This window comes from Rousettus aegyptiacus, unplaced genomic scaffold (assembly GCF_014176215.1).
Source record: "Rousettus aegyptiacus isolate mRouAeg1 unplaced genomic scaffold, mRouAeg1.p scaffold_m13_p_2, whole genome shotgun sequence".
In the NCBI taxonomy this organism is placed as follows: Eukaryota; Metazoa; Chordata; class Mammalia; order Chiroptera; family Pteropodidae; genus Rousettus; species Rousettus aegyptiacus.
The window spans coordinates 16,807,928-16,822,115 of NW_023416295.1; the positions used below are offsets into that span (position 1 = coordinate 16,807,928).

The window sequence follows — 14,188 nt, forward strand, 5'->3', positions numbered from 1 at the left end:
GGCATAATAAGCTCTATCACTTCTTAAATACCCAAATCACCAAAACTCTTACAAGTAAGGGATAGGGTGGGGGCTCCAGTTTGTATGAATGGAGAAAGGGGAACCAATGCCTTTTATTTTCAAATTTCAAGAACCCCATAGATTACATTTGATTTTCCAGTTGTAGATCCAAGAATCTGTGCACTATGAATGATCACATGTGACTGTGAGGCAACAAAACAAATTAAGAAAACCACCTACGCTTTTATTTCTCTTATTTCAACAGAAGAGTTTGGACTTTGGCTTACAATTCTATACCTATACACATAGTTTTTCTTTGAACTAGAATGAACTAGACTACAAAAAGTTACGGAACAGTAGTCAAATCCAGGGTTCTAGAGCAATGCAGCCCCTTTGTGGGAATGTGTAGGTGCCATCCTGCTTTAACATTCCCTAACCCTTTATATAATTATTCCCTACAACATACCTCACCTTTGGGCTGTGTTTTCTTCTCTGCTACTCAAAACTCTGCACATGCAGGGGAGAACTGAAATTTCTTTGAGGCACAAAAGACTTCTTTCCAAGTGAGAGTTCTTGGGATAACCAAACTTATAATATTGTATACCTTTTTAGACTTTTTGATCATTTATCAAGTATACATTTCTCATCTGTTTCCAAATAGCCCACGAAGAAATCTGTACCACCAATGAAGGGGTCATGTATCGCATTGGAGATCAGTGGGATAAGCAGCATGACATGGGCCACATGATGAGATGCACATGTGTGGGGAATGGTCGTGGGGAATGGACCTGTGTCGCCTACTCTCAGCTCCGAGGTACGCTTGCTTTTCAACGAAAACATTTGAGGGGACAAAGAGTACAGAGAGGCAGACTTTTATGTGAAAACTCGTACTGTACCAAAGGCAGGAGAAAAATTGTGCAATGCCACTCCGTTAGTCTACTGTGTTTCGCGTTTTAGACAGCTAGTTCAGAAAAGCTGGCACAGCGATTCTAAGATTCTGAAACATTCCCAAGATGTAAGTACTTAGACTGAGCCAAAAAGATGACTTCAAAGGCTACAACGCAATCTTTTAATCTTTTTAGCATTTAGTTACGGCCTTGGATTCATGTCTAGAAAAGACTGGATAATTTCTGGGAAAAAAAAAAGAGACTTTGCTATTCTAAAATTAGATCCTTGCGAATCCAAATTTAAGGAGATAAACATCTATAGAGGCCAGTTTATTTTTTTTTTCAGATCAGTTTTTCCCCTTTGGACCTAGGTATATAATATAAGGATATTGGTTTATCAAAACTATTTTAGATTTTCCGTTTTTTTGGATTTGAAAAGTAAGATTTAGGTAGAACTCTGAACTAATAAACAGTCCATGTAGCTAGTATACTGACATCGGTCTGAACTTGTTCTTTTTTATAGAGAATATTATTGTGTGTTCAGTGGGTAACACAACCTAGGAGTAATAAAAATTTTGTAGACATTGAAGAGCTGAAAGGGACCCTAGGAAGATCCAACTTACAGACCAATTCCTCATATTACAGATGAAGAAGCAGAGACCCAAAGAGAGGAAATAATTTTCTCAGGATCTGTTGGAGAGTTGGCATAATTTTTTTAACTTTACAAATGCCATCAGTGTCATTTTATTGCCCAAATCCAAATACCTTCTCACTTCTACCATTCTAGAGATCAGATCTTCACACCATGCTGGGTGCTACCTAAGTATTTTTAATATTCCTCCAAGTTATCATAACAAGGAGAGATCTAAAGGGCATTATCAACTAAGTGAGAACTTTTCCAAAAGTAAGACACGTATTTGTTCAAATATTGGCTTCCACAAGAAGGTGTATTTTACCACATGCTTTAGTAGTATATACTTTGACCTTCGTCATTTACAAGTTTATGAGAGGATTTTTTGTCTGTGCAAATGTTGTATTACTAAGCTTTGAAAAAAAATGTTTATTCTATGCCAGTAGAAAAATTATTTTAATGGGAGATGTTGATAATTTAGTGGAAGAAACTGTGTTTTAAAAAAGCATGCCTTTTAAAAAAATTAATTAGTAAAACTCAAAAGAAGTTCTGCACCCATCCCATTGTTTCCTAAATAGATCAATGCATTGTCGACGACATCACTTATAATGTGAATGACACATTTCACAAGCGTCATGAAGAGGGACACATGCTAAATTGTACCTGTTTCGGTCAGGGCCGGGGCAGATGGAAGTGCGATCCCATTGGTAAGTAGCCTTGTCTCTCTAGGTGGATTTGGCTATGGAGAATAGTTAGCAAGTTTCAAATAAGGAGAGCTATTTGATGTTATGTGATTGAAGTTGGATCCAGACTTTGATCAATGGCTTGCAGTTTTGCAAAGTCTTTCCTCTAATCATGGATCAGTGTATGATCTTGGTATTGGCGGTCATTTATTTTTACTGAATTTGGTGACAAATGCAAATATATGCTAATTCAATGAAATGTATTCTTTGGTTCTGAATCATAGAGCCAGTCCTTGCTATGGAAGAGAACTTTGCTGACTGTGCAATAGCACAGGGAAATAATTATGTTAGTAAATACCTCTTTCCAAATACTTTATTTTTCTTGGCTGCCCTTTATAATATATCTAAGCAAATAGTGAGGGTTGAGCTTTAAAAGAGCTATGTTACCAGCTTTAAGGTAATCCATTAATACTCCTTTACTAAGAGACAGGTTACTCACTAAGAAAACAAACTGATCTGATGAATTTGTGTGACTCGAGATTGCCAAAGCTGAGAGAGAAGCCTGACAGGTTTTCTTAGAAACTGCTTAGCAAGTATTCACAGTAAAAACTTAGTTTATTGACATGTAAAATTAAGTCTTCCAAATTTTGAAGAAATGTATTAAGTGATATTTTGTCCTTACTAGTCAAATAGTAAATTGGTTGTATTAATATGGGTAAAATACAATATCTAGTTTATTTCTCTCAAATTAATATTCAGAGTATCAATATATACTGAAATCTAAATCTTAATATTTTTATTTAGAAATATTATTCTTTTAGAGAACTAAATATTCCTCCCAATGGGTCCTTTTTTTTTTAACCACTACTTGTCCTGTAAGGTAAAAGATAAGAACAAGATATTTTTTTAACTGTGTATATTCATAAGGCAGGTAGGTTTCTATTAAAACTAAGAATGAATGCTTTATCACACTGAAATTAAATTTGTAGCTTTAAGTCTTCAAGGCTGCTTATCTTTTACTTGTATATATTTTAGACCAATGCCAGGATTCAGAAACCCGGACATTTTATCAAATTGGAGACTCGTGGGAGAAGTATGTGCACAATGTCAGGTACCAGTGCTACTGCTATGGCCGTGGCATTGGAGAGTGGCATTGCCAGCCTTTACAGACCTATGCAGGTGAGTAGCTCTATTATTACAAATTGAGAACCGTGGGCTGGGTTATGAAAAGAGGACAGCACCAGTGTTTATTAATATTCTGATGCATAAGTTGCAATCTCCTTACTTTCCCATCCTTTTCTTACAGGCTCTGAAAATGAACCTGTATGTAATTTGTTTCTTGACACTATAGAATACTCCATTAGGTTAAAACACTGGCTAATTTCCTCTCACATTCATATGTGGAAATAGAGACCATGAAATGAGTTATGTTCAGAGTAAAAGGTTGGGGTTCTGTGTTAATTGTTTTATAAACAAAGGAGTTGCATAGAGAAATTATATGAAATACAATATAGAGCATGTTTATTCATCATTCTATCTAGTCCCTTTTTGTCAAAATTTTCATTTGCTTGATCAATTGGAGTGTGGAACAAAGTATCTTGGGTCAGGAGTTGAGTAATTTGGTCAATTCTCTGCCCACACAGTTCAAATACTCTCAAATATTTATTGCTGGGTTTTTTTTTAGGTCATAGGACATAATGCTTTGCTGTAGGTATTGTTAATTCATTTTAGAAAAAAAATTGAATTGAATTGAATTTCCACTGAGTGATTAATTATAACAAAGTATGTTGAATTATGAAAGTTTAATTTTTAGGCATCAGTTATTTGTGCAACTACTGAGGGGCAAAGCCTCCTGGACCTCTGTTAACTTTAGGCTTAAAACATGGCCTACATTTAGAAACAAAAAGAGATTTTCAGACAAAATCTGCTTGTGACAGAAATGAAGATTACGTTAACTAAGTTAAGATTAAGTTAATTAAGTTAACTAAGTCCCTTCATAATGTGATAAGAAATTCATTATGCTAGAGAATGAGATATGAAACAATTTGGCCACCAAGACATGGGTCCCAGTTCTATCTATGTTTCTAGAGAGATACACATCAAACTTCACTCATTATTTCCTCATCTGTAAAATGGGGAGATTGTAGCTGATTACCTTCAAAGTTTCTCAGAGAACAGTCTTAACGATCTGTGATACTAAATACCATTCACCCAGAAGTACTCTTTTTATAGGCTTTAAAAAGATCCCCAAGCCTCAGGCCTTGTCAGGGCTGTGAGGGTGACTTTGTTTTAGGCAGACTCATAGCACAGATTGACCTGGATCTTAAATTGTATTTTGTGGTAAATTTGGGAATAAAAATGACTTAATTTTTTTAAAATAATTTTTAAAAGTCTAATTGCAGAATTACCATAAGTTCAGAAAGTATGAAAATTTTTTTTTCTTTAATTTTGCAATCAAAGGGATCGAAACTTCTAAAGAAATGCTTTCTCATTTCTGTGTTTCTGGTTGTTATTGGTGTGGCGTGGCAATCTATTGAAAGATTTCCTCCTCAATGATTTAGAGAGAATTTTTTTCTGTCTGAAAATAAGCCTGTTCACTTAGCTGCTGGCTGGAAGCATTTTGGTGGACTGGTTGGAGATGAAACCTAGATGGGAAGGAATCCTTCCGTATTGAAGTTTTACATGTTGACCTTGTTCCTACTCTCTAAAAAGGGTAACGGTGCAGCCCACTGAGGATAGAGGAAATTTGGGGGAGGAGGGGTTGACGTGCCCCTCAGTATACAGCTTAACTGTATGTCTGGTTTGCTCAGTGATTCATGCCTCACATGCGGGGATCAGAGAGTATGGGAAGAATAAAGGAACAACAAGTTATTGATAGACTGTCTCTGAGCCTTGCCCCATTTGTTTGTCCTACAGAGGACTTGGTAGAGTTGTTCAAACTAAAAGAAGATAAGAGGCATTTGGTTTGTCAATAAACAACCAGGAAAGCAAAGCTCTCAGCAAACTAAATAGAGAAAAAAGTACTGAGTTGCAAACCCATAAATGTTTAACTTCTCCAGGGTCACCGTTGCTGGACAGGATTCATTTAGATCTTATTTTAAAACTGGTTTTAAAAATACGGACTTTGTGTCATATCTTTACTTAACTATTTTGTTGTTCGCCTGATCATATTGAATAAGAGAGGGAATAAAGTTTTCATAATGCCGAATATTGCTTAGTTAGGTTAATCTGAAAAGTTTTACCAACTAACCAGTATCAAAAGGATTATCACAATTTTAAGTCTAAATAATGTAAATGATGTCAGAAATTTCACATTTTCTGTTTTCAAATCATATGCAGGACATGACAAACAAACAGAGACCCAAGGACATGGCCAGTGGATTAATGGTTACCATGGGGAAGGTGGGGAAGGCAGAGATAGATAGTGGTAATGGGGGTCAAATATTTGGTGGCAGAAGGAAATTTAACTTTGGCTGGTAAACACACAATGCAATATACATATGAGGTATTATTGAATTGTATACTTGAAACCTATCCGATTTTATTAACCGATGTCCCCTCAATAATTTTAATAAACACTAGAATTGTAAAATAATTATATAAAGAGTAAGGTAGATATAGTGATCTTCTGAATTTAATTGACCTTACAAAATGGACACTGTCTCTTTACTTTCTGGGCAAAAATGTGCTAAATGCACGGCATCCCCATTGCATTGGAATGCAGTTCTCTTAAAGGTGAGCTGTGTCACAAGCCTGATGTTAAAAACATAGAATTTCAAAGCAGCACTTGAAGTTTTAGAAGGAAAAGAAGCTTCTGTAGTTTTTCTCCATTACTGGGGAGTAAAAATCTGGGGTAAAATTCAGTAAGTTGCCTTTTTCTTTTCCCTTCCTTCTCCTTTATTATCCTCCTTGTGGACATAGGAGAATGTTTAGGCTTAAAGGTGGGCTCATTTGTGTTGTCTTTCTAAAATTTAATCTTAAAAGACATTTAACCATCATACATTTTTTTTAAATGGAAGACTTTTTTTTTTAGTAGTTTTAGATTTACGGAAAAACTGAAAGGAAGATACAAAGACTTTCTATGTACCCCCCGCCCCCATGCATGCATAATTTCCCCCAATATCAGTTATCTTGTTACAATTGATGAACCTACATCATTCTCATCCAAAGTTCATGGTTTACCTTAGGCATTATTCCTGGCGATGTATGTTATATGGTATCACAAACTTTTCCCCCTCAATATTGTGATTGCCAAACTCAACAAAACACATATCAGGTATCTCTTTAACTGAGGAAATTATAACAGGATATCTTTAAAGGATTGATATTTAAAAAAACTTTACACCAATTATTGTAAATATTTTAAGCATATAATATTTCTATATTTTGCTGATTTACCTGCCGGTACTTTTAAGTAGTCACATCTCTAAAATTTTGCTTCAGTGTTATCTTTAAAAACTTAATTACATTCGTGAGAATCTTCATGAACATAAACAGTGGTTCAACGAGGAGTATGGACTTGACTTCTGCCAATTGTTTAAAAGAAACACCCTGCCATGTTCTGTAAAATGTATACCAGTTTAGAATGGAAAATTGAGAATTTCGTACATGAATTTTGGAATTCACATGGCTTGGAAATATTTGTATTAAATGAATCTAAGATTCAAAGAATATATGTTAGTCTTAACCAACTGTGAATTATTACCAATGCGAAAGCAAATATATTATTCTAGAATTTTTGCATCTACATAGAATTGTAAGTTATATATTTTTCTGCTACAGAAAACTTAATTTCAAAGAGAATTTAACAGCAAAGATAGTACATTTGAAAAATCAATATATTGTTTCCTAAGAGCTTTCAGAAACTTTGTTTGTTAATCTGGTGAAGTATTTTATTAAACATGCAGAATTTTGCTCTATTCGACAAGAGTGGTGGTTAGAAATTCTTGGGAAGATTATTACAAAGAACTTTATCGTTATTTCTAATAAGTTGAATGTTGATTGACATAAAAAGACAATGTTTAGGAAAAAAGATAGTGTTCTGTTCTATAAGCATAAATTATTCAGCTATTTAATTATTCTGAATTGAGTCTACACTATTAAGAAATTAATTCCACTTCCCTTATTTTGCTTAAAAAAAGAACTAGAACTATATTTTAAATTAAGATGGGGAAATACAGAATTTAATGTAGCCTGCAATTTTTTTTTCTCATTTCAGTTGAAAATTGCTTTAGGAAAAAAAGTTCTCTCTCAATAATTTGATCAAATAATAGTATGATATTAGAGTATACTTACTGAATAGAAATAAAAATACATTTTTCCCCCAAATGATAGGCTGCTTAAACTGATGATAAATAAAACTAAGTTTTTAATTAATGTTTTTGTCTGTATGTCTTAAGAGTGTTCCCTATTTAGAAATGTGTTTGTTTTACATCATGTCATCAGGCCTTTGGAATGTTGTTTCTTAGGTGGTAGATTCATTCTTGATTAAAGCCTCCATAAACTAGAATTTGCTTCAAACAAGCTAAAAAATAAGTAAATAAAATTTGTAGTCTGTATTATGTTATTTGTTATGGTAGTTTCACAATTTTCTTATAATTTTTACTTTGAAAATGGGGAAGAAAGAAAGCTAAGAAGCGTACTTTTATAAAAAAAATTTATTTACTGTTAACAACTTCTATTTGCACTTCTCATGTGAAGAACAATAGTTTATCAACAAAAAAGGGATTTGTTGCATTGATTTCTGATGTCAATTTGTGAAACATTGATCCCAGATAATTTTTATTATATTCACAGGAAAACTTCTTTAATGATGGACATCCATGTGTACTACATTTTAAGTGGAAGTGAGAGAATATCCAATAAAACCAGATCTCACATTTAAAAAAAAATTATTCAACCGGTTGGGGTGATATTGATTAATAAAATTATATAGGTTTCAAGTGTACAGTCCTTTAATACCAAATCTGTAGATTGCATTATGTCATTACTACCGGAAGTCAATTCTCCTGTCATCATGTATTCGACCCCCTTTACCCTTCCTCCTACCCCCATTCCCTCCAATAACCACCATTCTACTGTCTGTGTCTATGAGTTTTTGTCTTGTTTGTTTTTGTTACTTTCAGCTTTATATCCCACATATGGATTAGAAATCGTGTGTTGTTGACTTTTTCCATCTGACTTATTTCACTTAGCATGCTATATTCTCAAAATTCATCCATGTTGTCACACATGGCTGTATTTCATTTTTTTCTCATGGTTGAGTAGTATTCCATTGTATATATGTGTCACATCTTCTTTATTCACTAATCTATTAAAGGACACTTCAGTTGTTTTCATGTCTTGGCTGCCGTCAATAATATTACAACAGACAAGGGTTCGTATATCTTTATGAACAAATGTTTTCAAATTTTTTCAAATACATATTTTTATTTTCAGGCACAACTGGTCCTGTCCAAGTGTTTATCACTGAGACCCCCAGTCAGCCCAACTCTCACCCCATCCAGTGGAACGCACCAGAACCATCTCACATTTCCAAGTACATTCTCAGATGGAAACCTGTGAGTATGCACTCAGAACCTTGGACACTGAGTATCCTGAAATTAATAATTCTGAAATTTTATTTCCAACTTTGAGCCAATAGATTAGATTAACTATCCATACAACTTTTATATTTGTTTAGTGATGAAACAATATGTGGTCAATCGATTGGCATACAGATATAAACTATAACTATTGACTTCTAGCAAATAAAACAATAAAAAACAAAACAAAACATTTTACCAACTCATGCAGTTGTACATAAACTCTTCAGAAAAAAATCAAACTATTGAAATCACTTTTTTTTTTTTACTTTCTTTGTAATAGCCATATTATATTGAATCACTGTTTGCAAAACTTTGTCTAGTGATATTATTGGAATCAATATATTTTTCCCCCTAACACCTTGTTGTCTCTCATCTTTTCAACTCATCACCAATTCTTTTTACTTTAAATTTAACTCTGAAGTGTTAGGGAAACCACTGTAATAAACGACATTTATAAGTAGTATAAAATTGTACACTAAATTTGAAGGTCTTCAAAGGGTGGCAATAATGGATTTCTCTGAGATTTTTAACAATTAAAATATTTCAGATTTGCCGAGACATCTCTTCTCCCATCCCCAATGACATGGTGTCATTTATACTCATTTCTGTAATTTAAAATGTTTGCAAGTATTAAATTCTCATCTACTCTCAAAAAGTCCCTCCCCCCAAGGGTTTTCCTTCTGTATGTCACCTGAATGTTTGTTTTCCAGTATTTTCTTCTGATCTCTACCCATAATAGTTCACATTCAATAAAAGGCTTATCACAAAATCTGAGCTAATTGTAATGACTAATTTTAATTTTTTTCATAGTGTATTTGAGTTAAAATTTAAATTTAAAGAGTACTAAGATCATTTTCATTTATTCCAAAATATAAATGGATAGCTAAGTATTTGAATTATTGAGAAACTGGTTGATTGGATAATTTTTAAAAATCATTGGGCATTAAAATGTATTTTGATATATTAGTTTAGAATAATTATAACTTAAAAGGGTCTTATTTTGTCTGAAGTAGTGGTGTTTCTTTTTCACACATTTTATTGCAATGATCCATGACATATTAATAAAGTTGGACAGGATGCGAAAATGTAAACTGGAAGCAGATTAAATAAACTGAAATCGCATTCTTCTGCAGTCTTGCCCAAAGTTTGCTAACCGCTTTTAATGCAGTAGTTCTTATCCAAGAATGAGTCATAAAATCAGACCAGTTGAACCTCGTATGTGATGGCTCCAAGAACTGACTCATGAAGCCGTATGATGCCTTTGACAGTTTCTACAAGGCAAGAAACTTAAAATGTATCCCACCAACTGAAAAATTGAATATGTGGCTTTCCCTATTTCAGAGAAGAATATACCTCTATTTTAAAATTTAAAAATTGGGAGAGGCAGAACTTGGGTTCATCTTATTATGTTGATGATATTAAATAATTAATCTGGCAAAAAAGAAGGTGCCTGGAACCTGTGACTGTGTAACTTTGGGCACATTACAAAAACGTTTCTCTACTTGTAAAATGAGGACAATATACCATTAACTTAACTTGGAGGAGCGGGGAGATGAAGACTGAATGGAATAATGCAAGTAAAACGGCACAGAACTTGCCACATAATAAACTATCAGGAAATATTAGTCATAAAAGTAGTTATCATTGATATTCACAAACTCTGCTATACATCCATATTTTGATCCAATTACCTCCATAATGGAACTGCACGGGTCCTTTGTTCTTCTTTGAAGATTACTCCACATCGTCTCTGAATGTTCTTCCTTGAGAATACTTGTACGATTTTTTTTTTTTTAATTCAAATTTTTAGAAAAATCATCCAGGCCGTTGGAAGGAAGCCATCATTCCAGGCCACTTAAATTCATACACCATTAAAGGCCTGAAGCCAAATGTGATATATGAGGGGCAGCTCATCAGTGTCCAGCAGAACGGCCACCAAGAAGTGACCCGCTTTGACTTCACCACAAGTTCAACGGTGACGAGTACGTACCCCAGCCATCCTCATGTCTGCGCCTGAGTTTTTCAGAGTTGGGCTCTCCCCAAGGAGTGTTTTCCTTTTCGATTCACCTTCTTCCATGAATGACACTCAACATTTAAAAAAAAAAAAAATTGCATCCTACAGGTGACAGTAAATCTTTTCGATGGCTGAAGCCTCTCTTTCCTTTCTGCGACTTTCTAGGCAACACTGTGACAGGAGAGACAGCACCCTATTCTCCTGTCGTGGCCACTTCTGAATCTGTGACTGAAATCACAGCCAGCAGCTTTGTGGTCTCGTGGGTTTCTGCTTCGGACACTGTGTCAGGATTCCGTGTGGAATATGAGCTGAGTGAGGAGGGAGACGAGCCACAGTACCTGGGTAAGCTAAACATGTTGCTGTGACAGGTTTTGAGTGGCTGCTGGTGAACCCTCCTTAGGGGATAGCATCCTGGCAGGTGGTCGGTGGTATATGAGGACTACCGGGGAAAGTATTAGTTTTTGGGGGTACACAGTACCCTCATTTGTGCTTTTCAAATTCTCACATTTAGGGACTTTTTAGAAACTTTGCTCTGGAATAATCTATATATTGAAAAGTAGGTAGATCATAAATATAGAGCTCAATAAATTTTTATAAAGCGAGTACACCCATAAGACCAGCACCTACATCAGGAAAGAGAATATCCTTCATACTCCACTCCCCTATCCCGTTCCCATAACTATGACCCTGACTTCTGGTCACTGTGCTTACAATGGACAGTGAAAGGATGATGTTTACAAGAGGACTAAGTTTATAGATTTGGGGGTGGATTACAAAAAATTATCCATCTTTAGAGAAGAAACTGAAAAATGAAAAAAAGAAGAAGAAGAAAATGATCCCATTGTGCATTGATAATGATTGAGTATCCATGAGTACATTTTTTCTGGTCTTCTCCCGCCTCTCATGAACATATATCTTTTTAATGTATTTCTCATAGGTTGCGGAGTCATTTGAGGTATTGATATGCACTAGTCAGTAAACTCTCCTTTTTATTTCAAAGATCTTCCAAGCACAGCCACTTCTGTGAATATCCCCGACTTGCTTCCTGGCCGAAAGTACATTGTAAATGTCTATCAAATCTCTGAAGAAGGAGAGCAGAGTTTGATCCTGTCTACTTCACAGACAACAGGTACATGTGTACCACGTGGTATGAAAAGACTCTTTTCCTACAGACCTAGAGTAATATTTCCTATCTGTTTTCCTCATTTCTTCCTTTTTCTCTTTGTTAGCGCCCGATGCCCCTCCTGACCCTACTGTGGACCAAGTCGATGATACCTCGATTGTCGTTCGCTGGAACAGACCGCAGGCGCCCATCACAGGTCAGCTTAGCTTTCTCTTCTTGGCTGCCATGTTAGTCTTGATGGCATAAGAGGTGAGGGAGTAGATTCTGATCTGAGTACCAGCATATTATTTGAATATCTTATATAATGGCTAGCCTAGGGTAGAGTTGTGTGTGTGTGTAATATTAATTAAGGATATGATGATTTTCAAGTCTTATGCCTACTTTCTTATGGATTATTTCCCCTCAAATCCATTTTATTGACCCCTGCGCGCGCGCGCGCGCGCACACACACACACACACACACACACCCTCTAAAGCTAGCTCATTGATTTGTTAAACCAGGCAGTCCTGTGATAGAAGAGAGGTAATTTTTCTTAAAACCTCACTCTAAGACTTTTAAAGAGGTTGCTGAGTTGCTTTCTTACTTAGCTCATTAGATGACTCAACTGTCTCTGACATTCTTAAAAGACACAGATGACACTGGACAACTCTATGCTCAAGGAGGTTTATTAATTGCTTCCATCATCCAGAGTTCAAAGAGAAGATCTCGCTTTAACATGAATATTTATTTTCACCTCATGGCTCCTCAAATAGACGTTTATTAAAGATCTTGGGTCGTCAAGCATGATATTTATTATTAAAAAGGTTTGCATGGCTATTCTTATTTTATCTTTGTACTGAATAGTCCTTAAAAGGAGTGGCAACATTGAAAAAAGAGTAAAAGAATCCCTAGTTCTTACCTAGTCAAGCAAGATGCTAAGGACTAACAAGCGACTTATGACTTTTTGTACCTCTGTTCTGTAAAACAGCGTGTCTTCCTTTTTTCTCATGAATTTGTAGGCTACAGAATTGTATATTCGCCATCAGTAGAAGGTAGTAGCACAGAACTCAACCTTCCTGAAACGGCCAACTCCGTCACCCTTAGTGACCTGCAACCTGGCGTTCAGTATAACATCACAATCTATGCTGTGGAAGAAAATCAAGAAAGTACCCCTGTTTTCATCCAACAAGAAACCACTGGCGTCCCACGTCCAGGTAATTAAGACACTTCCTACCTTATCTCTTAGGGCTGAACAAGGTAACAGCTTAAACCTTCCTTTCGTCGGAGGAACAAAACCATCCTTGAGTTGTGTCCATTCTGTTGGCCTGCTGGACTGGAAGTGTAAGAGGAAAGAATAATTGTCTCTGCTTTTTAAATTTTATATCTGTCAATAGTTCCTATATGCTCGTAATCTTATAGATTAGTTTATCACTAAACTTATGAAATTTGACTGACATGTCCTGACTGTAAAGTAACTTACCAAAGCTGGCTATTAATCTCCCCAATTAAAAGCTAACACCATGAAGTCTTCATATTTTTTCCTAGAAACTTAAGGGTCAGTTCCTCTGTTGCTCTTAAGTATTATAAAATGATTCAGTAAAATGAAGACCACCATTTTTTTTCTGTTGTTACAATGAGGTGTTTTGTGTTTTTTGTGTGTGTTTTTTTTTTGTATGTTCATTTAAACCCCTCACTAGGATACTTCATAATTGGAAACTCATCTTCTTACCTACTTTTATTAAATAAAATCTTCAAATGACATGTGTAAGCAATATGACTAAAGTGTGAATGTAAGCAAAAAAGCATATTCTCTGGTTAAGAGACAAAACTTAGCTTTGCTTTGGAATGAGAGGCTCAACGAATTGTCTTATCCATGTCAGGGAACTGACTTTTTAAGAATTATCTTCAGCAGGAATTGTGAATGACCGGTTCACTCTTATTTATTAGATAATGTTCCTCCTCCTCGGGACCTGCAGTTCGTGGAGGTGACAGACGTGAAAGTCACCATCATGTGGACACCTCCTGAGAGTGCAGTGACCGGTTACCGCGTGGACGTGATCCCCGTCAACCTACCTGGGGAGCACGGGCAGAGGCTGCCCATCAGCAGGAACACCTTCGCAGAAGTCATGGGGCTGTCCCCTGGGGTCACCTATCACTTCAAAGTCTATGCTGTGAACCATGGGAGGGAGAGCAAACCTCTGACAGCAGAACAGACAACCAGTACGTCCCGCCTCTGACCTTCCCTCCACCCCAGATTCTCCACCCTCAGTGCCAGCCTGTGAT

The 14,188-nt window shown here is 35.7% G+C and overlaps 1 protein-coding gene across 12 annotated transcripts in view; it reads left to right on the forward strand.

The window, feature by feature from the left end:
* The window catches only part of FN1 (fibronectin 1), a 64,720-nt gene that overhangs the window by 12,004 nt on the left and 38,528 nt on the right, over nucleotides 1-14,188 (forward strand). For all 12 annotated transcript variants that reach the window (XM_036236002.1, XM_036236003.1, XM_036236007.1 and 9 more), the window contains exons 10-19: nucleotides 662-814; nucleotides 2,097-2,225; nucleotides 3,237-3,380; nucleotides 8,640-8,761; nucleotides 10,599-10,770; nucleotides 10,968-11,144; nucleotides 11,803-11,931; nucleotides 12,032-12,121; nucleotides 12,925-13,119; nucleotides 13,853-14,125. In XM_036236002.1, coding sequence (XP_036091895.1) covers nucleotides 662-814; nucleotides 2,097-2,225; nucleotides 3,237-3,380; nucleotides 8,640-8,761; nucleotides 10,599-10,770; nucleotides 10,968-11,144; nucleotides 11,803-11,931; nucleotides 12,032-12,121; nucleotides 12,925-13,119; nucleotides 13,853-14,125 — 1,584 coding nt within the window. The remainder of the gene's footprint in view (nucleotides 1-661; nucleotides 815-2,096; nucleotides 2,226-3,236; nucleotides 3,381-8,639; nucleotides 8,762-10,598; nucleotides 10,771-10,967; nucleotides 11,145-11,802; nucleotides 11,932-12,031; nucleotides 12,122-12,924; nucleotides 13,120-13,852; nucleotides 14,126-14,188) is intronic.